At 37.3% G+C, this 26,054-nt stretch overlaps 2 protein-coding genes across 5 annotated transcripts in view; one reads left to right on the top strand and one right to left on the bottom strand.

The window, feature by feature from the left end:
- The first annotated feature begins 407 nt into the window (after positions 1-407).
- ndufaf5 (NADH:ubiquinone oxidoreductase complex assembly factor 5) lies at positions 408-5,399 on the top strand. The gene is made up of 11 exons (XM_079864175.1): positions 408-706; positions 805-845; positions 1,496-1,559; positions 2,259-2,306; positions 2,840-2,943; positions 3,020-3,059; positions 3,140-3,337; positions 3,751-3,811; positions 3,893-3,976; positions 4,943-5,025; positions 5,142-5,399. The coding sequence occupies exons 1-11, from the start codon at positions 539-541 to the stop codon at positions 5,241-5,243; spliced, it is 993 nt and encodes a 330-aa protein (XP_079720301.1). The 5' UTR covers positions 408-538; the 3' UTR covers positions 5,244-5,399.
- The window catches only part of kif16ba (kinesin family member 16Ba), a 30,188-nt gene continuing 9,460 nt past the window's right edge, over positions 5,327-26,054 (bottom strand). The window contains exons 12-33 of one of the 4 annotated variants that reach the window (XM_079864170.1): positions 24,626-24,685; positions 24,406-24,525; positions 24,222-24,273; positions 23,155-23,292; positions 22,394-22,476; positions 21,868-21,956; positions 21,710-21,772; positions 20,446-20,478; positions 20,012-20,065; positions 18,843-19,044; positions 18,339-18,562; positions 17,360-17,744; positions 15,902-16,162; positions 13,309-13,646; positions 11,868-12,026; positions 10,676-10,781; positions 9,824-9,871; positions 8,836-8,880; positions 8,634-8,756; positions 8,404-8,493; positions 6,936-7,019; positions 5,381-6,855 (exon numbers count right to left, since the gene is read on the bottom strand). In XM_079864170.1, coding sequence (XP_079720296.1) covers positions 6,694-6,855; positions 6,936-7,019; positions 8,404-8,493; positions 8,634-8,756; positions 8,836-8,880; positions 9,824-9,871; positions 10,676-10,781; positions 11,868-12,026; positions 13,309-13,646; positions 15,902-16,162; positions 17,360-17,744; positions 18,339-18,562; positions 18,843-19,044; positions 20,012-20,065; positions 20,446-20,478; positions 21,710-21,772; positions 21,868-21,956; positions 22,394-22,476; positions 23,155-23,292; positions 24,222-24,273; positions 24,406-24,525; positions 24,626-24,685 — 2,919 coding nt within the window. In that variant the 3' untranslated portion in view covers positions 5,381-6,693. Of the gene's footprint in view, positions 6,856-6,935; positions 7,020-8,403; positions 8,494-8,633; positions 8,757-8,835; positions 8,881-9,823; positions 9,872-10,675; positions 10,782-11,867; positions 12,027-13,308; positions 13,647-15,901; positions 16,163-17,359; positions 17,745-18,338; positions 18,563-18,842; positions 19,045-20,011; positions 20,066-20,445; positions 20,479-21,709; positions 21,773-21,867; positions 21,957-22,393; positions 22,477-23,154; positions 23,293-24,221; positions 24,274-24,405; positions 24,526-24,625; positions 24,686-26,054 lie in introns of all 4 variants that reach the window. The other 3 variants (XM_079864171.1, XM_079864172.1, XM_079864173.1) reach the window with 3 other exon arrangements.

The following is a 26,054-nucleotide window of genomic DNA, read 5'->3' as shown; positions in this document are numbered from 1 at the left end:
ATCAGTTTTAAATCACAAAATATGAACACGACTCTTAAATATCATTAATATTACTATTGGCAATATTGGTATTATAACCTTTAAAGAACACAAAAATTTAGTTTGAAATAAAGTCACACTTTTTAAAATGTTCTGTATATTTAGACGTTTTCCCTTTGCTTTTCATTGTATAATATAATATAATATAATATAATATAATATAATATAATATAATATAATATAATATAATATAACATAACAGAACAGAACAGAACAGAACAGAATAGAATAGAATAGAATAGAATAGAATAGAATAGAATAGAATAGAATAGAATAGAATAGAATAGAATAGAATAGTAATTTTTGGTTGAACAATGGCTTTAAACTGACTCCGGTCCATGTTCCAGTCCGGTATGATGGTCTGATCCATTCCACATTTTACCTCACATCTCCCTGTTATGTGACGCAAAGCTGAGCTCTGTTTTTAGAGGTACACAGATGAAATGTATTTGAAAGTGTTATGAAATGTATCTGTTGAAATGAGAATGAATTAGGAAGCATGAACGTGAGTGTGAAAAGCCTCCGCTCTGTGTGGAGAGGATGGAGGTGTTTGTCCTCCAGTCAGGGAGGCGCGATGAACGTGTTTGACAGGAACATGAAGCGCAAGCAGAAAGAATGGGCATCATCTTTACTGGACAGCGGCAAATACGATTACCTTCGAGACGAGGTGAGAGAGATGCATTTCTGATACCTGCGTTTTTCTACGAGAAGTCAAACTGTGCGTGTGTGTGTGTGAACTTCTGCTTTCATGGATTGTGTTTGCAGGTGGCGAGCAGAGTGGCAGACAGAGTTTATGACGTCTCAAGGTCACTGTCCACATATTAAACGAATAGTTCACCCAAAAATGAAAATTCTGCCATCATTTACTCACCCTCATGTTGTTCCAAACCTGCATGAAGTTCCTTCCTCTGCTGAACACAGAAGAAGATATTTTGAATAATTTCAGTTGATGGGCATCATTGACTATAGTATAGAGACTTTCTTCTAACAGAAGAAAGAAACTTAAAGGAATAGTTCAGCCAAAAAAATAAAAATAAAAATTGAGACATTTTTAATGTAATGTCGTTCCAGACCCGTTTGACTTTATTCTGTTTTGTGGGATAGAAAAGGAGATGTTGAGCAGAATGTCCGATCGGCTGTTTACCGCACAATAGCAGTGAATGGGGACTGGGACTGTTGACCTCCAAAAAAAAGCACCATGAAGGTGCTCCATACGACTTTTGTGCTATATTTCTAGTCTGAAGAAGTCATACGATAGCTCTGGGTAACGAACAGACAAATGTATTTTTTATTGCATTTTGGGAGCTCAAGAACTCCAGTCCCCATCCACTTTCATTGCAACAGCAATGTCGAATTGTGTGTTAACCAGAACAAATGTAGTCATGTGGGTTTTGAATAACATGAGGGTGAGAAAATAACCAAATGTAAGTTTTTGATCCCCTACATGTCATCGCAGGACTTTCCCTCTGGCTTTGGATGTAGGATGTGGGAAGAGTCACATCGCAGAGCATTTGAGTAAGGTAGAACTGTTCCTAATGTTACAGTGAATGGCATTGTTAAAGAAAAAATAAGATTTGTCATAATTTACTTAATGTTTTTTTTTTATACATAGGATAATTTGATGAATGTTCACATTACTCTTTTCATACAAAGTTCTGTCATGAAACTGGCTAATAGGTCCTTAACTCAACCTGCTTGCAATCACATCATTCTCTATAGGGCACAGCTGATTGGTTCCTGCTGTATCAGCAGCCAATGAGCTCGCTGCTCAACATTCAAATACTTGGTCAGCATTTGCTGTAGCAGTTTTCAGAAACCCTACACCTTCCCCAGCTCCGCATGTATAGATTTGCTAATTCATGTATGCTATATTGTACAGCAGCAACATAACAGAGCTATTTCGCCAAGACCAAACATATCAACATTATCATGTCCATTACCATCCCAAACACTCAAGAGAGTTGTCATAATGAAAGTGAATGGAGAGACTAGGGCTGTCGAGCTCCTAGTGTGCCCTATTGGTTTTGAGACACTAGAAGCTTGACATTCCCTCATCACTATGTATTTTTATTGCATGGAAAAGAGCAGCGTGAACATTCTTTACAACATCTCCTTTTGTGTTCTTAAAAAGAAAGTCATACAGGTTTGGAACGACATGAAGGCAAGTAAATTATTCCTTTCTGTGTTTCCATCTAATTGTGACACTGTTTCGCTCTCAGGAGGTTGTTGAACGTCTCTTCTTAACAGACGTCTCAGACTCTTCCCTGGTAAGAGATTGCACACATCTTTATTTCATTGATATGCAGTTGGAACTTATTGTGTAACCCATGATTCTACCGTTAAAACCTTTCGGGTCAGTAAGATTTTAAAAAAAGAAAGAAATGAATACATTTATTCGGCAAGGACACATTAAATTGATCAAAAGTGACAGTAAAGACATTTATAATGTTACAAACAATTTAAATTTCAAATAAATGCTCTTCTTTTGGACTTTATATTTCATCAAAGAATCTCGAAAAAATCAGTTTCTACAAAAATTTTAATCAGCACAACTGTTTTTAACCTTGATAATAATCAGAAATGTTTCCTGAGCAGTATTCAAATGTATTCAAATAGACAAGTCATTTAAAATTCTTATAATATTTCACAATATTACTGTATTTTTGATCAAATAAATGCTGCCTTAGTGAGCAGAAGAGACTTCTTTCAAAAACATCAAAAAATAATAATAATCTTACAGACCCCAAACTTTTCAACACTTACATTTACTTGAACCTTCTTTCTCCTCCTCGTTTTTCAGAGGAACAGGAGGGAATGTGAGATTCCTACTCACTGTGTTGTGGCAGATGAGGAGTTCCTGCCCTTTAAAGAAAACACTTTTGACCTAGTGCTCAGCAGCCTGAGGTACTGTACCACCCCAGTGCATGATGGGAAATGTAAAGATGAACTCTCATTTATAAACCCGTATTCGTCTCCTCAGTCTGCACTGGATCAACGACCTTCCCGGAGCTTTGAGACAGGTACGAGGATCTAAGCAAGTGTGCGTTCCTGTGGTGTGCAAGTGCTAAACAAACCGAAATTCCCTCTTTTTGTCGTTCAGATCCACCATGTGTTGAAGCCGGATGGCGTGTTCATTGGAGCGATGGTTGGTGGTGAGACGCTCTACGAGCTGCGATGTTCTCTGCAGTTAGCCGAGCTGGAGAGGGAGGGCGGGTTTGCGCCCCATATCTCGCCCTACACAGCCGTCACTGACCTGGGCAACCTGATGGGACAGGCCCGATTCAACATGCTCACTGTGGTACGAGTACTCGAATACATCTCAACTCAAAGATTCAGCTTCAGTAGTGGCCAAAAGTGAGGTCCGACATCTTCACCCTTTATTCAAATGTTATTAGTTAAAGCTTTTGTTAGCATATTGTGTAGTCGTTTTAATTTGAGTCAAGCTAGTAGCTAGTTTAAACTTGATTCTGACAAAGTTATTTGGCAAAAAAGGCAGTGTTTTATTCTTCCCTCATATTTAAAAATCAGAAAGATTATCCTCATATTTTGATGGTTTAATCAAATTGTACGGTCATTAAAAATAAATATTTTTTAGCCACTACTGTACATAATCCACATTGAAGTCACCGTTTATATATTGCACGTTAAGGGGTCTGTTTGATTTGAATCATGAGTGATTATATTGAGGCTCATTATTGTGTTGTAATCCAGGACATTGATGAGGTTCAGGTCCATTACCCTGGTATGCTGGAGGTCATGAGTGATTTACAAGGTAAACTCTGCATCTTATAAATTTGGTGATTTGATGTTAAACTGAAGGAGAATGTGTTTATGGTTTATTCATCCGCTTTAGGTATGGGTGAGAGCAACTGTGCGTGGAACAGGAAGTCACTCCTGCAAAGAGACACTATACTGGCGGCTGCTGCCATTTATAAAGGTGAGACCGCAAACTGCACAGGATTCACTCAAATGTAACTATAGCTATGTTTCCATCCACCTATTTTTATGCAAGTTTTGGGATATCGCATATAAACGCTGGACGGAAAGTTTGGAAACGGCAAGATTTTGCATAAATTGTAAGAATGCGCATAAAAAACATATGCACTCAATTGACGCGGTCTCTTTATTACAGATATTTTCCACGATTTTGTTCCCTTGAACACATGGGATGCAAACTGTGCTTTATTCGTGCATGTTTTATACGATACTCCAATCCTGCGCACAAGTTAAATTTGCATCTTTGGATGGGAACGTAACTAATATTATGTAATAATATTACTAATATTATTTATTGTAAATTAATATTGTAATGACAATTTAAATTTCCAAAGTATTTATTTTATTATATATTTATTATGTTAACAATAATAATTCTATGTAGAATAGTGGTTTTCAACCAGGAGGCAGAAAGATTGATGAATTAAAATAAGATAAAACAATGTTTAAAAAAAAAGCCTAAATGGTTAAAAATCAGGATGTAAGACATAATCTTATAATTCTAATGATTTTGGACAACCTATGAGGACATTTTTCAAAAGTTTTAATGAATAATGAATATAATTTATATTTGTATTTTTATATAAATTTAGTCAAGCCATAACATTTTATCGGGTAGAAAATGTATATTTCATCAATAAGTAATGTAGATTCATAGGTAACAAAAATTGTAAACTATGAAGAACATTCAGTTATTGGAATTACAGAATTTTAATTATTTATAATTAGGTTATTTAGTTATATTATATTGCCACTCCTAGTTACTATGAAAAAATTAGCAGTTTTGTCATTATAGCAGAAGTATAATTATTGTCTTTGCCAATGGATTCAATAAGGCTTGAACACTAAATTATTTTCTTTACCTAAATGAGATTGACGACCCTAGATATTGTGTAATTTCTTTTAGAGATGTACGGCAGTGAAGACGGCTCAGTTCCAGCCACGTTTCAGATCCTCTACATGATTGGCTGGAAGCCTCATGATTCTCAGGTGTGCTGCATTTTCATTGGTCAGAATGGAACATACCACAGCCAATCACATTCCTCCAAAAGTGGAACTGTAGTCAGATTTAAATCTGATTTTGCCATCTTGTGATGAATTTACAGGCGAAACCAGCAAGACGGGGTTCGGCGAATGTCTCGTTCGCGGATTTATCAAAAATTGACAAACTTCAGACCGACCACCAGAAAACCAATGACAAGTCCTAGGAGTCGAGTTTCATCCCTCAAATCAACGTACGTGCTTTGAAGGATCTGCTTTACTTACATGAACATGATTACACTGAAATGTTGCATCAACAAACTGTATTTTTGCAAAAGCTTGTTTGACAAATGTACTCCAACATAAATAAACCATGAATTTAATATGGTGCTGAACAGTTTGCCTTACTCTCTAAAACTGAGTTACCAAATCATGTTACTCACAAGTGATTACATTCAGTTTCAGAAATAAAAAAGCAAATGAAAATATTGTTTTAAAAATGTATACATCTTACACTCAGCACCAGCTCAAGAAACTCCTAAGGGCTAATATTACAGTACTATCCCTTTCCTTCAAACATCATGAGATCAGGCTCCTCTGTACAGATCAAGTGTACAATACATTTACATATACATATGGCTTTATAGCGCTGAACATTAATCTTTCTCCAAATTCAAATTGCAGCATATTCTACATTAAAAGCCCTTTAACTGCGTCCAGGGCAGTGAGCAGGACAATCATTTCGATTTCGGTTTCTGGAAGACATTGGCTCACGGTACATGTGGCATTTTGTGAGCTTTGACCTCTTAGTGGTTATTAAAAAACACATCTGCTAAATGTTAGCATGAGTATAATGGATGATAATGAGTATTTATGGATTGGAGCCAATCAGAGGCCTCCGTTCTCATTAATGGCAGTTACAACAAAGCAAAGCAGTGGCGATTCATTATATGCAGCAACTCAAACATGAACTTGGTTTCAAGTGAATCACAAGCCTAAGTAGCAGCTACAGGACGTCCTGTTTGTCCACAGAAAAAGGCTTCATGGTCCTCGATGTAAACACACGATGTTTGAAGCAGGTTATGATGACCATCAGTTGTCATATTAACATATTTCATTTTCTTTGATGCATTTTAAAGCTCAATTACAGCCAGCAAGGCACAAACAAAACTATTTACATCTACTTTGGATCCTTTTTTCAATCTTTTCTCATTCCTCCTTCACCTGATTTCCAACTTTCCTGAGTGTGTTCATGAGAATATGAGTGTATCCAGGTCATATTTCACCTCAAAAAAAAAAAAAAAGGCAAAAAAAAAAAAAGCAGATTTTTATTATTAGGATTGTTTCCATTATGATATTATTTACATGACAATATGAATTTATAATAAAAAATATTTTAGTAATTTTTAACGTGAATACAGTAAACAAATTCTGAATCACCCCAGAATAACAAACTACAACCCTCAAAAGCAAAAACAGGTAAAACGTGCTTAATTGTCATGCAAATAATGTCACAATGAATTTTTTTTTAAATGGAGAATATAATTTCTTATTTTTTTCCCTTTGATTTTAGGGTAAAATGCCTTTCTCGGTTTGTATTTATGTGTGTGTCAGAGAGCTGCATAAAGTGCATGTGAATTAGTGTTTATGTGTTTTATTGGTGTGTGCGTGTGTGTGTCAGCCCGTCCCGTGACTGCTGTAGTCGAACACTCCCTTCTTAAAGAAAGGAGAGATGTCGCACACGGCGTGTTTGGAGAGTTGTAATCCACACTCGTCCGATCTCAGAGGAGAAGAGGAGGATGAAGTCATCATCACATGGAAGAAGTTCCGCAGGTATTGCTGGGAAAACACAATGGCATCTTAGATTAGAAAAACACCTCCTCATTCAAAGATGGATGACAGTCAACACATCTGATTACCTCCAACTGATTCCGGCGCTCCGCAATCATTCTTTCGTCTCTGTTTCCAAAAATCTTTTTGGGAGGGAAGGCCAAAGCCGCGAGCTAGAACAAGACATTCACGAATTAAAATATATCTAATAAGCCATAGTTGGGTGAATCTCACAAAAACACGGCAAGATTATATTTGGAAAGTGGGGAAAAAAAATGGATGACCTTAGTGTATATTTCCTCATATTTTCTCTGAACAAAATATTTGATCATTTTGGTGTGATATATATTTATAGGAATAATAAAAATTTTTAAAATATAAATTTTTAAAATAATGATAAAAATTAAATAATTGACAGGTTACATGAATAAATTTGATCTAAAATCCATTTAATCTTTTGCATTTATCCAGAACAACCTGTATTGCATTAAGCTTATTGCATGAAAATAATGCATAAATAAAACAAAATAAATGTATGGTCCGAAAAATGTGCTTAACTTTTCTTTAAGCATAATATTTAATTATTTTGGGTTGAAATACATTCATTCAAATAATAATAATCATTAAAAATGTACAAGTTACATACATTAATTTGATCTGAAATTAATTGAATCTTTTATGTTAATGCACCAGCCACTGTGCTTAGTGTCTAAAGTTATTAGCCACTCCGCATTTTCACTGACCACAATTTTGACATCGATACCAAGGGGAAAAGCTGCCATTTAGATATTTTTTTATATTATCTCATAATTTGGCAGCAGGAATATTAGGCTGCTGTCACTTTAAGACCTGACGCACGCATCCATCATACTGTTACACATAGGTTTTCTCTCTCAACTGTTTACGTTCACTTAAAACATAACTAACTGTGTTTACATGAATACCAGGACTGCCATTTTGACATTATTTAGTGAGTATTTGACTGTTTAAGCACAATAAGCAGCGAAAAATAACTCAATTTAGTCCTGAGAAGCGACTTTATGTGACAAAATCTCAGGAAATGAGTCAAATGATGTGCAATACGCACAATCCCACACCGAAATTCAAGCCCTGTAACAGCAACAATATTCATCTGGAGCAAATGAAAGGAGTGAGTGAGTGGAGGCGGGTTTGTGTGTCACTCGCTGTCAGAGAGATGAGAGGGAGAGAAAGAGCAGCTGGTATCGTGTATCTATTCTGCGGAAAAATTAGTATTAAAAGCGTTTCAGATATTTCAGTATCGATATGCATCGAAAAATCGATATTTTTTGACAACACTACATTGCACTTTATTATTTCAGATGCCTTTTTAAAAGACTACAATTGAAAAATGTATGTATTACATATAAAATTCAACCCGCCAAAGTGGCTATAGGAGTTACAGCGTTACACACCGCTGCTGAAATACACCCGCATTTGGCAGTTGTTAATGTCAAGCCCAGATTCCAGGTTTATATTTCATCAGTACGTGCACTCTCTGGGAATCAAACCCATATCATGTGTCCATGTAGGTCATACCTCTGGATATTTCAGCTTCAGAGACTTGTGCATCTCCCGAAAACGACTGTATCTCCTAAACACCGTCCACGTTTCATCCAAAACAGTGATCTGAACACAGACGCAAAACACCAAGTCATCAAAGATTTTCATGTACAGAGATTTTTTATTCAGTGGAGGTCGCCGGTTGGTCAATTCGACAATTCTCATGGATAATGCACTGACTGGGACTGTATAAAACGCAGACAAACCTTGACTTCAAACTCGAAGTGTTCGTCTTTGCCTTGTCCGCACAGGACGTGACGTGGAATACTGATCTTCACAGGATCTTTAAGATTCTCTGAACTCGGATCCAGGGGAATGGACACCAGTCGCTGTGGAAAGATGCCCAGTGACGGTCAGAAAACATGCTGATGAAATATCATTCCCTAAACACATACAGTAAGATCATACCTCGTATTTCAGTTTGCGTGGATCCAAGCGTTTTTTATCGTTGTCCTGAGAGATTGAAAGTTTATTAGGGTCACAAAATTACACACACATAACTCAACGGAGCTGATTTCAGGGGTCAAGCGAGTACATGTTTGTCATTTCGTATGAATAGCTATGTTTCCATCCAATGTTGCAAATTTATCTTGGAATTAAAGTGGAATATCGCTTCTGGAAGGGAATTAAACCAAATCAATCTGATGACAGACTTTGGCTCAGGGATTTCAGAACGTCCAAACCAACATCATTGGTCAGTCCAGTTATCCTCTGTTGAGGCAAAGTCACATGAGTTTTTTGTTGCGCATCGAAGGATTTATAAAAAAAAAGTGTTTCCATCGTAGTTCACTTCTTATCGGATCTTTTTTTTTTTTATCCGACTCAATTGAGCACATACATTTTTATACCCATTTTTAGAATTTATGCGCATCTTGGTATTTCCATCCAGTGTTTTTATGCAATATCCCAAAATTTCCATAAAAATAGATGGATGGAAACAGTGAATGTGATTTAACCAAGTAGAACATGTTCTTGGATCAACATCTTTGTTGATCCTGGAAAAAGATTCCAATCAACTAATCAGATTTGAGGGATAGGTCTACAGTTAATGTCAAGTTTAGGCTTACATCCAGGGTTAGGTGCTTCTACATCAGTGTTATTCACCTATCATTTCCCTCTGGTTTTAGGAATAAGTTATGGGTAGGGTTAGGACTAGGAAACATGTTGATCTAGGAACATGTCTGGGAACAGAAAAAAAAAAATCATTGCAGCAACAGCAAATGCATCTACACAAGAAATCGGTGGGCAGGCTGCATGCTCCCAAAGTGGAAAACCGCAGAGGAAAGACCCAATCTACTGACATCAGAGATTGTGAGCAATATGCAAATCATTAAGGCTGGATCATGCAAATCACAGTCCACTCAGCTGGTGCTGATTGGCTGAGGCCTGTGCTTACCTCATCCGTCAATCTAACAGAGCTACCGTCACTATCCTGCTCCTCCTCCTGTAGAGTTAAACAACTGTGTTGGTGCCAAAAACAATGTGTCTCTTGTGCACGACTAGGGAGACATTAAACTATTTTCCCACAATGTGTGCCTCCACAGAAATCTCTGTGGATAAAATGTTAAAAGCTTTGGCTAATTTGATTGTCTTTCCCTTTTAATAAGTTTGCAAAGCAATGGATTTTTGCATAACAAAATGTGAAAAAATGAAGGTGGACGAATACTTTCGCAAGGCACTGAATACATATCTATCTATCTATCTATCTATCTATCTATCTATCTATCTATCTATCTATATATATATATATATATTAGTGCGTGCATAATTATTAGGCAATTCGATATACCGATCTTTTTTTTTCTCCAAGCAAAAACCACATCAAAAAACATTTTTTTTTTTTGTAAACTACATCAAACTTAATAACTACTATTAATTTTGTATATAATCATTGTTAATGTTGATATATATATATAATTGTTAACAAGGACTGGAAGCGAAAAAAAAACTATTTTTTCAAGAAAAAAAAAAAAGGGCTAAAAAAAGATATTTAACACACTGAAAAGTCAAAAATTATTAAATGCCCATGAGAAGGATGCATTACTAATAGAAATTGAAAAATTAAAGTGTGACCATAGGACAAGAAATGCTCATTGGGGTAACAGGGTCAGGGTCACACAAAACAAAAGAAGACAAGACGAATATTGACTGCAAAAGACTTTCTGGTGGTTTCACACTTAATTCCTAGTCTCCAGACTATAGCTGTTGCAGTTTAAAGTGAGTGACTGTGCGAGCTGTAGTCCTATACCTGCAGTGAGTCTGAGGACAGCGAGAGCGTGTTGTTGTTCTCTCTGTTCAGCAGGTTCAGTTTCTGCAGCCTCCGCTGCACCTCTTCTTCAATATACATGTTTATCCTGAAGGAGAAACGAGTCATTAAAGGGATAGTTCACTTTGAAATTAATTTTTGATATGTTTTAGCTTACCTCAAGGGCATCCAAGATGTAGGTGTCTTTGTTTCCGCAGTGGTTTCAATTTTGATATTTTTAGGTCAAACCGTTCTTGTCTGTCAGTCATATAATGCAGGTCGATGGTCACTGTCTCAAAACACAACCACAGAGTCCAAATTAAAACAATTCCCCATCGTCCAAATGAAACAATTCCCCATCATAAGTACACATTGATGGCCTAAGACACGAAACGAGCGGTTTGTGTGAGAAAACGAACAGTATTTATATCGTTGTTATCTCTTGAAAACAACACACGTCCAAATGATCTGACGGTGCGGGCGGGTATAGATATATTCATAGATGTCGCCTTGGCTACGGTTTCGTTCCAATGAACTGCAGTAGCGAAGGCGACATCTAGTGTATACATCTATACCCGCATAGCTATATACACTAGATGTCGCTTGGCTACGGTTTCGTTCCAATGAACTGCAGTAGCGAAGGCGACATCTAGTGTATACATCTATACCCGCATAGCTATATACACTAGATGTCGCTTGGCTACGGTTTCGTTCCAATGAACTGCAGTAGCCAAGGCGACATCTATGTATATATCTATACCCGCCCGCGCCGTCAGATCATTTGGACGTGTGTTGTTTTCAAGAGATAACAACGATATAAATACTGTTCGTTTTCTCACACAAACCGCTCGTTTCATGTCTTAGGCCATCAATGTGTACTTATGATGGGGAATTGTTTCATTTGGACGATGGGGAATTGTTTTAATTTGGACTCTGTGCTTGTGTTTTGAAACAGTGACCATCGACCTGCATTATATGACTGACAGACAAGAACGGTTTGACCTAAAAATATCAAAATTGAAACCACTGCGGAAACAAAGACACCTACATCTTGGATGCCCTTGAGGTAAGCTAAAACATATCAAAAATTAATTTCAAAGTGAACTATCCCTTTAAAGGAACAGTCCAGCATTGCTTGGCCAAATCACAAGCGAGCAGTAAAACTGTGTTCGAGAGCACTAAGCAGCGCGCGCACCTCTCGTCTCCCACAGACAGTACGCTGGGGAGGGTCTGCATGGGGCTGACGGGCGACTGGTTCACATTGTTCTTTTCCTCTCCGCTTACGCTCAGACTCCGCACACTTCCTTCACTCTCACTGATCCTCTGCTTCAGCTGGGCAATCTCTCGCTCCATCCTGAGAAACATCCACAATAAAATCAGAAGGATAAGAGCTCTGGATTTATCACATTCATTTCTAGAGAACCCTGGGGGCCGCAAGGGGGTCCTAGGGTTCGAGTTTGTTTTTATTTATTTTTAAAGTACATTTTTTGAGGCTGTTATAGTTCATGTCTGCACTTAAAATCTTAATTAAATATTATATGCTTAGCGTGATTATTTTTCACATTCACTAAATTTAATAGTATTTCATCCTGCTTTCTAAAGACCGGTCGGAAAAGACATTAATTATAATTATTTTACTTTTATTTTTTTCAGTATTTAAAAATTTTTTGGGGGGGGGGGGGGGATTTAAGTGCCAATTTCAGAAACACTTGTCAATTTAATAAAAAGTAAATATTTTCCAGGTAATATTTTAATAATTTATTTTAGTATACTGACTACGTAAAAGCTAATTATTTCATTTTGCAAACAATTATTTGATCAGCTGTCTTAACCTCACATTTACTTTTATTATGTTCTCATATTTACATTTTTTTTTTTTTTTGTTGCAAATACCATGTATTCATATATATATATATATATATATATTAGGGCTGTCAAAAGATTAATCGCGATTAATCGCATCCAAAATAAAAGTTTGTTTTTAATAATATATGTGTGTGTACTGTGTATAATTAAATTTGTATATATAAATACACACACATGCATGTATATATTTAAGAAAAATGTGTTATTTATATATCAAAAAAATAATATTTATATATAATATAAACTATATAAATATATATACAGTATATGTATGCAAATATTTCATATTGTGTGTATTTATATATACAAAATAATGATACACAGTACACACACATATATTATGTAAACACAAACTTTTATTTTGGATGCGATTAATCGCGATTAATCTTTTGACAGCCCTAATATATATATATATATATATATATAGAAAACATATAAACATATATATTGTCTTGATGCTAATGGGTGGTTTATATTTATGTATATTTATTCAAATTATTATACATTTATGTTTGTATTTTTGAGGATTTATGTGAGTGGTCTGGCATGAACACTTTCATAATGGGATTAATAAAGTTGTTACCATTACCTTAATCATATTCCTACACAGTACAAATGGATTTTTATACATAAAAATATACAGCTCAGCTACCTTTATATTTATGAACAGGGTCCCACCAGAGGATCATCGTATTAGAGGGTCCTTCGCATCTCAAAGTTTGAAAAGGAAAACCCCAGTGCTAGTGTGCTCCTAAAAAACAAGCCCTCACCTGTCCTGGTCCGGGTCTGGTGTTCCTGTAAACCTGGAAGTGCTCTGTCCCAGTGCGGACTGTGACCTCTTGCGGGGCCCTTCAGGGTCCGGCTCCAGGCTGAGGCTCCTGCGATAGGCCGAGTGTTTCCGCTCCAGACGCGCGACCGCCTGCTCCAGAGCCTCCCGCTGCTGCTTCTCCCTCCACTCCAGGATCTCCTTCTCCTTCCTGCGAACCTTCTCCTCCTGTCGGGCCACGTTTGCAGTGAACTCGTACGACTGCTGCAGCTGCTGCAACTGCTCTGCGCTCGCGCTGTACTGGGACAAGCGCTCCTCCTTCTCCTCCAGCTCCTTCTCAACCTGCAGAGAAGAAACACACAGCAGAGAAAGATAAAGGACAGGTTGTGAGATGCTGCTACTGAAACAAGTGCTTAGGGTGAAAACAAATCTTGGGTTTAAATAAGTTAAACAAGTCTCTGATATTCTGGTATCCAGATATTGCTCAACTTCCTCCTTCAATGTAAGTCTACAGGAATTGTTACTCTCATTTTATCTATAGCCAGATGAAAATTATATGTCTGGTCACTGTAAAACAAACAAACGAATAAAACCTTCTAAAACACCTGCAGGATCTGAGCTATTATCATTCATGTCTGTACTAGAGGAGTTTGCTCAAATGCCATGCTGGGATTTGTAGGAAAAAAGAATGATGACTCTAATGATTTCAGTTTTTTGGAACTGATTCATTTCAATGAAGTTGTGTTTTGCCACACTGACTAAACCACTACTTGTTGGAAAAACAGGACAAAAATCATGGACAAGCTAGACAGTTTTAAAAACAGCTGAACTTCTGTCATGTTTCTAAATTCACAAAAATATTTTTGTATAATTTATATACTATTATACCATGGGCTGTTTAAATACTCGATTCTGATTGGCTGGAAGGTGTGCAGTAAAACCGTTTAATGCACAGGTAGTTCCAGTCAGTTTGATTACAGTTCGAAATTAATCCGCTACATTGGTAACCATAGTAACACAGATACACTTGCAAGCAGAGTGAGAGACGCATATGAAAACGTTTAGGTAGGCTTAAGCAACGAGGGGACTGTAGCTGCTAGACTTTAAAGAAGAGATCGACGCACACAGGTAACGTTAACTCGCGCACGCATCTCTCTCTCTCTCTCTCTCTCTCTCTCTCTCTGTTCCTTCTCCTTCAGTTCTCTGTCTCTCTCTTTTAATAATGAATTTAAATAAATGTGAATTCATTCAAATAAAAGCAATCCGATGGCTCTACTTTATTTAAAGCGGACGGAGTGCAAGAACTGACGAGCCTAAACTTAAGAAATAACCGTCATTTTTACACGTCTGTTAAAAAATTACACTGTAAACATCAGTTACAGCTTTAACTTATTTTTAACTTGGCAAATAACCAAGGTATAAGCGGGATAATCCACGGCTAGCCATGCATTAAAGAATTTTAATGCACTTCGTAGAGGCAACCACCCTCCGCTTCGCGTCGGGTGGTTCTTCGCCTCTACGTCGTGCATTAAAATTCTTTAATGCATGGCTAGCCGTGGATTATCCCTTACTTATAGTATTTAATATTTTGAATTAGCTTTTCTTTTTTAGATTTTCAGTTTTAGTAAAATTTTAGCTTTTAGTAATTTTGTGCTTTTGTTACTTTTATTAGTTTTTAATATTTCTATTTAGCTTTATTTTCATTTCAGTTGTAGTTTTAATAATTTTAGTACTTCAACTTCAACCAAGACAACATTTCGAAATTTCGTAAAAGTTTAAAGCTAGGGTAGGCAACTTTCGGAGAAGGCTAGCAATTAGCGAGTTAGCTTTGAAAGCACGAGATCCCACCCTCCATTCAGAGCGTCTCCAAAGCCACGCCTCCTTAAAAACACATAAACACGCCACGAGAGACGGCGTTAAACTACTTCATATCTCAAAGCAAATAACATTACAATAATAATGAACAAACAACTTAAAGAGCTCTGACCTGTATCACCTGACTGCTGCAGATTCATTTCAGCATTGATAGTGTTGACACAGAAACGCATAAATTGCATAAAAAAAAATCATGAACTGAAAGTATAACGTCACAGGTTTCCATCTCTTCCAAATTACAGCAGTTATGGTGTGAAGTGAAAGCAGCATCAGCTGGTTGTTTTGGTTCAGGAGCAACTGTAAAAGGCGGCTGGTGTTTCGTTTGCGCTGCTCAGTGACTGACGTCTGTCTAACTCTGCATAGCATTAAACGCACTGATGACGTGTGATATGATGAGGTGTGGAAATACATACGCTGATAGGCAGGTAGGACATCGTGTCATTGCATTCGGACCAAATTCAATGATTGAACAAACATTTTATGGTCCTACGCTTCCACAGATGATATATATACATATAAATACATTTAGACCACTTAATGTAGTGATTGCTATCAGGATGTGGACTTTCAACCAGCATAACAAAAAATGTCTCTGGAACAAATCACCTATACCCTGCCTTTAAGTTATTTCAAATAACGGAAAACACTGCAGCTTATTCTGGCCGAGCAGCGTCCATCTGAGCATGAGTCCATCTGACGGACCAGAGTTTTGAGAGTGTTACCTGATACAGAGTCTCGTCCAGTTCTTTGTCCATTTCTTCTGAACTTCTGTCCAAAGCAGGAGAGCCTGTTCCCCCTCTCGCTCGCTCCAGGAGCTCGCTGGCTCTCTGGCGCTCCTCGGAGACAGCGGGGAGCTGTTTCTCACGGAGAGATAGGAGCTGTCTCTCTTTAAACTGCAGCCTGTGTTCGGCCTGCTGGATCAGAGCCTCCTCCTGACCCAGAGAGGACACGTCCTGAACGCCACGGTCCATCGCGTCACGGACCTGCAAAGAGGAGAACAGGATGAGACGCAGCGAATCGCCAGATTCCATTCCATTTTAAATCTAATATTGATTTGATTTAATTATTTTGGTTATTTTTATTTTTTGGCTATAAAGTTCTATTTACTCACATTTGAAAGAAATTTTCTTTCTGCTAATGCTTTAAATTGTTCACTTTTTCAGACTGATTCAAACCGGTAACTCATCTTAGTGAACTATTTATTATGACTCATTATTATGACTCACACATATTAGTAATTTGTTTCAGGAATAGGGCTACAAGAGAGTAAAAGAGTCATTTGTTCGAGATCTGGCCTTCACAGATCACACTATTTCATGTTTCATTCAAAGAAAAATAACAAGAAAGAAATAAAAATTAAGAAAAAATAAAAATCACCAACATTACCATATTAATGTTACCATATTAAACAGTATTTAAGTGCCACACTATTATCCCAATAGTTAAAAGGTTAATTCACCCAAAAAGTTCAATTCTGTCAGTAATAACTCACCCTCATGTCGTTCCAACCCCGTAAGACCTTCGTTCATCTTCGGAAAACAAATTACGATATTTTTGAGGAAATCCGAGAAGTTTCTGTCTCTCTCATAGGCAGCAACGTCATTGCAACTTTCAAGGCCCAGAAAGGTAGTAAAGACATCATTAAAATAGTCCATGTGACTACAGTAGTTCAGTGAAAATTCTGTCTCCAATAATAAGCCTACGTTCTGACATAGAACCAGGAAGCGCTGCAGTTAACACTACATCAACAGTGTAGGAGAATGACATGGAAGAGAAGAGATTGTTGAATAAAGTCGTTATTTTAGGGGGTTTTGCGCAAAAAAGCTTCATAGCATTAAGGTTAAACCCCTGTAGTCACATGGACTATTTTAACAATATCATTAATAACTTTCTGGGCCTTGAAAGTTGCAATGACGTTGCTGCTTATGGGTGGTTCAGAAACCTCTCGGATTTCATCAAAAATATCTTAATTCGTGTTCCGAAGATGAACGAAGGTCTTACGGGTTTGGAACAACATGAGGGTGAGTAATTAATGACAGAATTATAATTTTGGGTGAACCAACCCTTTAAACACAACACTCTCTAGATAATAAACAATTAAAAACGACCCCAAATAACAGGCCTGTTCGAATCCGTTTCCCTCTGGTTTCAGTGAGCTTTTGAAATACGGACAGCTCTACCTGTCTCTGTTTGTCCTTGTGCGCGTGCAGCAACAGGCCGAGAGACGTGCGCTCATTGGCCACCTCCCGTTCCAGTCGCTCCTCCTGCTGGATCAGCGACTCCTCCAGCAAACCCAGCTCCTCCACTTGCGTCTGCTTGAAATGTTCATAGCCTGCCTGCGCGCTCCTGCGGGCCTCCTCCCCGCTCTCCTCCTCTCCATCGATGCGCGCCTCCTTGGCTCTGAGCAGCTCCTCCCTGAGCTCGGTGAGCGCCCGCCTCTCCTCCTCCAGTCGTCGAGCTTCGTCAGGAGTGAGCAGGACAGACGCCTCCTCGCTGCGCTCCCTCAGCTGCTCCTCCAGACGCCCCACCAGACTCAGCTGCTCCTTCTCACGCTCCTCAAGACGCCTGGAAGACATTCAGTCCGACACGCTTGCAAAAGTAGGCACTCCATATATTAAAAAAAATCCAAATTTAAATACATTTTTAAATGTATGATATCTTTATAATACAACATTTCCAATATAACTTTATAATGATTATAACTTTAACAAATAAAAGTAACGACAAATAATTAAATCAAACACACATAATTGTTATTTTTTATAAATAACTTAATTTAATTGAATAATTTATAATATTATGTGATACTAATATTACTGTGTATATACATTTTAAAATAATATGATTATACTTATAATAGTTTTATTACTTAAATTTACTTTTACATAACACTACATTTAAATATAAATATATATTTAATTATTTAATATATTATAATAATTAAATAAAATAATTTATACTACTACTCATATTATTATTAGTTGTATTTTGTAAAGTAAAAAAAACAAAACAATAAATGATTTACATTTTTAAATAATTAAAAACAAAGCTTTTCTGCAATTTAGTTTGGATTGCTTTCACTCTTATACTGAGACTAGTTGAATAATTAAAAATATTTTCCAAGTCAGGCATTAACAGCAAAGTCTTTTTCTTTCTCACCTGCGTTCTAGCTGGAGTTTGACGGCCTGCTCCTCCCGCTCTCTCTTGAGCCGCTCCAGCTCACGGAAGAGCTCGGTTTGTTCTGCTTGCTCTCGCTGGGCCTGAGTCTTTTCTTCCTCCTCCAGATCTTCCTCCTGCACCTCCTTCTCCTCCAGCTTCTGCTTCGGATGTAATCTCCTCTGCTTCTGCTGTTCCTGCTCCTTCTGCTCTCTGTGTCTCTCCTCCTGAACAAAACAGACATTAGCATAAAGAAGTCTGCCTTGACATTCAAAAAATGGTTTATAAGAAAGCACTGTTTCGATTTAAACTCTTGTCTGAGGTGAATTTTGGCTCTTGGTGTGGAAATGGCAAGGCAAAAACTTACCCAAGTACAAATTAATGCATTTATGTGTTGCCTTGTGGAGAAATAACTGTTATGATTTTATCAGCAGGAAGAACAGAAGAATTCCATCATTATGGCAATAAAATATTATTGTCTTGTTAACAATCCAAACGGAGTCTGACCTGGAATCGCTCTTTCTCAGCGATCAAGTCCCTGAGGCGGCTCTCGATGTCCTGACTGCGTCTGCGCAGGCTCTCCTCCTGTCTGCGTATGCGCAGCTGCACCTGCTCGGACTCCTTCCTCTGAGACGCCACCTCCTGCTGCATGCGCTCAAGCTCCGCCTTCTCACACTTCTGCTTCTCCTCCATCTCTTTTATCAGCCGCCTGGACCAAGAAAAACAAAGGGAAGGATGGTGAAATGACAGGCCAGGGCCCAAAATTAAGCAGTAGTGGGTGAAATTGAAAATTTACCAGTCATAAATATATATTACATATCCATAAGTCTGTATTTTGCATGATTTTTATTAGAATTTGCAAAGTATATACCATGAGATTCCGCTATATATCACTGTAGATGTATTGATGCAGCTCGCTTTTGATCATTTGGAAACACTTTCTCATTTGTTAACATATTTTTACAGCATTTTGTTAATGTTAGTTAAAGTCCCACTGTAGTCAATAATTTTATCCCTTAAAATCACCAAAATGACATATTTAAAAGTTTCCCTTTTGTCTTCATCCCTTAAAATAGCTTGAATATAACTCTACACCCTTGCCTCATTTAATATACGCGGTTCTATGAATATGCAAATTAGCCCCGCCTCCACTCACTCACACCAGCTCAGAGATCCACTCGTTGACGATCACACATTGATCTGATTGGTTACAAGGTAGTTTGTGACGTCAGAAACACCAGCGATTTCAAACCGTGTTTTTGAGACTGTCTTTGGTTCACTGCAGTTTTTAGGAGAAAATACTATGATCGAATTTACACATGGTTTGTCTTAAAACATATTAAAAACACCACATAGACATATAAACAATGTTAAAAGCTTTTATAAAGACTTTTATAAAAATACAATTTGTTCATGTTAGTTCACAGTACAGTAAACTAATGTTATCAGTTTTGAAATATATATTAGTAAATGTAGATATTAATATTAACTAAGATTAATAAATGCCGTAGAAGTATTGCTTATTTAGTGTTACCGATAAGTTAGTGTATTTGCGTAAGTTAATTTGTATAAAATGCTAAATTACCTGTAAATTAGCGGGCAGGACTGCATTATGTCAATTACGTTTCACTGAAGTGTTTTGCATGTATTAATATTTGAGAAGTCACAAGACACACCTTTTAGTTTCCAGTTTTTCCAGTTCTTCTCTTTGCTGCCTCTCAAACTCCAGTCTGGAACATTTAAGACATAATTAGTTTCCACCTTTAGAACACACACACACACACACACACACACACACACACACAGACACACACACCACAGCAAACTCACACCAGCGCATGGGATGAGGGTCTGCATTATTATGAGCATCCATCAGTCACAATGCATGCGCTGCAACTATAAGCACATGCTGCAGAATACACAAAAAAAAAAAAAAAAAAAAAGATGAAGACACACGTTCAACTAAAGTATTATGAAGATGATGATGTGCTCCTCACAAGCATGATGAACGAGAAATGCAGAGACTGAACCCACACATACTGATGATTAATATATATATATAAATAACACGACAGTTAACATGAGAACACTAGTTGTGCTTTGGTTCTACCTGAGAAAGATGGGACCCTTTTCAGTGAAGAGACTGCCATGAAGAAGTTCAGAAAGAGGAAATGTTACCAAATACCGCTGCACAAATCCTAGCTATTAGTCTGAGTTAATTGAATTAAATACAATTCAAAAGAGTAAATGATGAACAGCTCTAAATATTAAAATAAACACTTAGTTGTGTAAAAATGGAGTGGTTGGCGTTCATTCATGACATGAAGTTGGTGTAGTAGCAGGTCATCGCCCAGATTCATGATCCGTCATGACATCACAACTGTTAAGGGTTTTACAGGCCAATCATCATGCGCGATCGCAGATCAGAACCTCACCAACAAAACCATCATAAAACTCATTTCTACTGTGCATCCTTCTATTAATCTGACAATGCAAAAAGACAACATGCGTTTTGTTGTTTACTAGGGATGCATCGATATATATATATATAAAAAAGTTTATAGTCGATAAATCTATGGTGTTTTTTATTATTGTAAACATGTGTTCTCACTAGAGCAGCCGTGTCCAGCCTAAAATTATACATGCTTGAAATCAGGCATTAAAATATTAAAATATGTACAGCAAAATTGATGCATATGTATTTAGTACTGTTGAAAAAAAACACTGTTTTAATTGTAAAAAATGTAATTATTTTCATCCATTACTAACCAAATCAAACCACTGGCAATAGTTTAGATTAAAATCAATCATTACGGTGCAACATCTGGAACGATTCTCAAAAAATTGGTATACAGCCTCTTGTAAACATAATCTTTCTAATATGCTGATTTGCTGGTCAAGAAACATTTTTATTATTATCATGTTGAAAACAAAAGTGCTGCTTCATATTTTTGCGGAAACCGTGATACATTTCCAGGATTCTTTGATGAATAGATAGGTTAAAAGAACAGAATTTATTTGAAATATATATTTTTTGTTTTTACTGTCACTTTTGAGCAATACAATGCATCCTTGCTGAATATTATTAATAATAAATAAAAAAATATCTTACTGATACCGAACTCTTGAACACTAGTGGATATACCAACATTTTATTGGCTGTTGGTGGTCTTTATTGTGTACTTGTCCAATTCATAATTTAAGAAGACTTCTAAATATGCGCATTATCCTGCATTGGTAAATACCAATATGGTCACTGATATCTCGTGCATCCCTAGTGGCTGTTTTTGGGGAAGGGTCTCTGGTGATCTGGCAAGCGGGGTTTGAATTAGTGTTTTTGTCTGCTGTTTTAATGCACTGGGCATCAGCGGTACCAGCAATGGCGCCGGAGGGCATGAAGAGAGTGGAGGATGGAGAGAGGAGGGAAGAGGAGGCTCCTGGGAAGGAAGAGAGGGAGGAGGGCTGAGGAAGAGGAAGCTACCACTCGCTCTAACGCACAGGTACACACACACACACACAGGCGATGGCTTACCCAGGGTTATACAGCATGACTGTGGAGAGGTTTTCACAGGATTTGGACAGATCAGACATGGATAAGCTCAGACTGGTTAGGAGGCCGCTCTGGAGAACAGGAAGAGCATTAAAGTCACCATGTAATCAAAATTGACAATTCTTATTTATTTTATGGAATATTGCAATTTATTATAAATCTGGGCATATCATTTTTTTTTAATTCATGTGCCTCGTAATCTTTAATCAAAATAACTTCCTCTCCCTCTTGCAGCTCATCTCCTTTCTTCTCTGATGATGCGTTTACTGGCGTGAGGGCGGGGCCACCTGTCACTCACATGAGATCCACCAATAGCAAACCACAACCACCCAATCAATTCCCCATGGACTAAATCAAGTCCCGCCCTACATTTGTTCTTGTTCAAGCTGCCGTTTCACTTAGACATACGTCACAATAGGGGGAAAAAAGACTATCGCAACTTTTGTTTCACACTGACTTCAACAAACGTGTGTCTAATGCTGAAGTTTCATGTGTGAATTTCTCTCACCTTTCTCTTCTCTCGTAGTTTAGCCGCCTCTTTAGGATGATTAAATCTGAACATATTGGTTCTGCCGAGGAGAATGACAGCACCTGAGAAACACAAATGCACTTATTAAAGTGCTGTTTAAGGAAAGACACTAAAGCGAAACTACTGCTTTTTCATGCACTGGTCAATTTTGAGATTTTGGGAATTTTATGAATGCTATTTTGCATTCATAACACGTCTTTTAGACTAGTGGCCACAAAAACATAATACACATTTAAGAGTTAATTTTATAACACTTTATCTATCTGTAGGATTCAATTACAATACATATCTTCGAAGGCTGTTTTCTCAAAATGAGTTTTTCACCAGTACTGAACTACAAAGCTCCACTTAAACTAGTTTTATTCCCATTTATATTCTGAAGGTTATTTCAGAGGGGTTTGTTCATGTATAATTCGCCTGATTTATATTACATTTTATTCCTAAAAACATGGTGAAAATGTTTTTTTGTTTCTGGCTGTTGACAGTATTTTCTGATTTATGGAGAGATAATAAGAGATCTAAAATCTCCTCTGTAAAAACTTTAATATGTCACCAAAATTAAACACGAATTTTGAGCCTAGCTTTATCCAATGTTCAGAATTCTGTTCTGAATTATGCAGGGTCGCAAAAAATAAAACCTGACATTTTGTTGATTTCACGCTGTATTGAGCGATCTATCTGATGTCTAGATTGTAGTTTGAAATGTGAGAAAATGGTTTTATTATTTATATATATGTGACCTTGGTTGAGCTGACAGTTCTCAGTGATCTGAACTCCATTGACCGAACACTGAGCGTCATTCAGAGGAATGAGAGTGACCGTTCCGTTCCGATTCTCTATCAGACAGTGCTCACTCTCCAGACCCAGACCATGAAGAACTGCACACAGAGAGAGAGAGAGAGAGAGAGAGAGAGAGAGAGAGAGAGAGAGAGAGAGAGAGAGAGAGAGAAACATTTACACAGGCTTTATGAATGATAATAACAGAGTTGTGCCAATCAAAAATTGCATTTCAATTCAATCTGAAGTTCAATTTAGGCAGCAAACAGGATGCAGAATTATACTTTCAATATTAAAGGGATATTTCACCGCTGGAAAAGATGAATGTGTATTTAAATTGGGTCATTTATGTAGTAGAAATGTGAAATTATTTTAGAAGTTGGTGCCTTCTAGACTGAGAAAAGCCAGAAAATGTATTTTTGGCTCATGTGGATGAAAGACAACAACTCCCAGAATGCACTTGCTTCGCTGCCCTACGAGGCCACTCCCAAGCCACGCCTACCGGTTACAGAGGGCAGTATCGGAAGAAATGATACAACTAGGCTACTAGTCGACTCGAAACTAAGAAAGATGACATTTTATCGTGAGATCCCCCTATGGGTGGGTTGAAAACATGCGGAACGAGCTCCTCCTACTGGCTGTAGTCTCTTGCCTCGGGCCAAAAAGCCTCCGATGACGATTTTTGCGTCATCTGAGTTTTTTTTCCAGACACACAATACAGAAATCTCTCGTCTCAGGGGGACATGAGGGAGGGAAGCACGGTCATTCGAAAATACAACCGGGTTTCTACTGATACAAAGCTTAATGCTAATCGGTAAAGTATCCCTTTAAGGATATTTAAGGATGTGGAATTCACATGAAATTGAAAGAAATCTAAAGTAACAAAAATGTATTCAATTTTATTTCAGGATAAATTACATGATATGATGCATAGGATGTTTAAATGGAAAGACAAGAAAAACTATTTTCAGTAACTGAACTGAAGGAGAGAGAGTTCAATCAATGAAAACACATAGGACTGCAAACTCACTGATGTCCTGTTCATTAGTGGCGTCATCACGGCCAACGTACGTCCTTCCCTCCTGTAAACAAACACAAGCCAATCACATTCACTCAATACACACTCTTACTGTGAGCTACAGGCTGATGAACACATGTAGATGCAGTGGCAGGTGAAAATTAGAGCTGACGGCACAAACTCTAATGTTCATTACCTTTAAATGATAGAGAATGATGCCGGTGCTGAGAAGATCATCATCAATCCCGATAAGATGAGGCAGCTCTGAGTCCAGGATCACTCCAATTCCCTCCTTCCTCAGAGCAAGAGTTTCTTCCTGTTCAACACACACATCATAAGCACTCAGCGTCTTGTTCAGTGCATGAGGAGACACACATTAGCGCTGGTGTGACAGCTGTGTGATCACTGCGACAAACCTTCAGGATGTTCTGGGTTTCATTCCATTTGTTCGTCCATTCCTTGGTCAACTCCAACACCTGCGACAGAAAAACATGCTCAAGACTGTGTGTGTGTGTGTGTGTGTTTCATATCCTGCCAAACGCCTACATTTGATTTCATCACAAAGTATACTGGGCCTGTTATAGTTCATTTGATAGACAATACACAGCATTTATTACATGGCTTGACAGTGCAAGAATTTCACTCGCATTTGCGACTAAAAATAGATGTGGGCAAACTACTTAGTAGTAGTAGGTCCCCACGGTTATTTAAAAAGTCTTTTTTTTTATTAATTGAAGGTCTTTAAAGGTCTTAAATATCTTAAATGGTATGACAAAAGTATTATCATTTTAAGAAGTCTTAAATTTGAGCCAGGACAGCAGGATATGGCTTCATGTGATAATTAATAATGATTTATGTAATTAAATAAATGTGAGGGCTGCACATTCAAAGTGAAAACTGTTGCACGTTCTACAGGCTCATGGTTTCAGAGCAGTTCACAATTAATGAATACTGCACATTTCTGCCAACAGGGGCCAGATTTACTAAACAGGGAATGTTGCTGATATTGATGATAGTCAGTTTTGTGTGTAAATATATGTTTTTGACCAACATTTTCCACTTCTGATATAATTTCTAGCGGGAAAGGACTACGATAGTAATTAAATATTCGCTTAGTTATCACCAAAGCTCACTCTATTTTGCTGTAGATCATTAAACCGTTACGCTGCCTGATAGTCAGCTACATTTTCAGATGTAGCCTTTATCTCACTCATATGTTTCAATGAGTAACTGGATGTAGTAAAGATTTCAAAATAAGAGTCCCAGTGTATTTAAGGCTTGTTTATAATTAAAAGTCCCACATTATGCACAACATATTTTTTTTCCTGATTATTATTGGTATTTCAGTTACAAAATAAACTGTATCTGGAATTTTTTTTTGTTTAGAAAAAACATAATTTCTATCTTCTGCTGAACACAAAAGAACATATTTTGAAGAATGACTGTAACCAAACAGTTGATGGACTTCATTGACTCCCATATTATGGGGGGGGGGGGGGGGGATACTATGTAACCCTAAACTATGAAACCTAGTTTGTATTCAAATAAATTAAATAATTTTGCTTGTAAATATCTCCTCTTATCCTTTTAATAAGGAAAAAAAACTATTATTTGATCAATTTTAAGTGCACCCCTTAAGTTCTTTATGATCTCCTAAATTTTTCAAATTAGGTCATATGTTCTGCTTGGGAAAAAGTAAGCATCAAGCCCTGTATTAGCGAACGTTTAGCCTACTGTCCAGCACATTATGGACTTGAGCTTATGACAACGAGTACATTTAGAAAGTGCTTCTTCAGTGCGACGGCTGTTCAGGAGCGGTTGCCATGTGATTATGAAAGTGTGTAT

The sequence above is a fragment of the Squalius cephalus genome, assembly GCF_949319135.1.
Source record: "Squalius cephalus genome assembly, chromosome: 2".
NCBI lineage: Eukaryota > Metazoa > Chordata > Actinopteri > Cypriniformes > Leuciscidae > Squalius > Squalius cephalus.
Note: the sequence above shows the minus strand (reverse complement) of the source record. Positions and strands in the feature narration are given on the sequence as shown.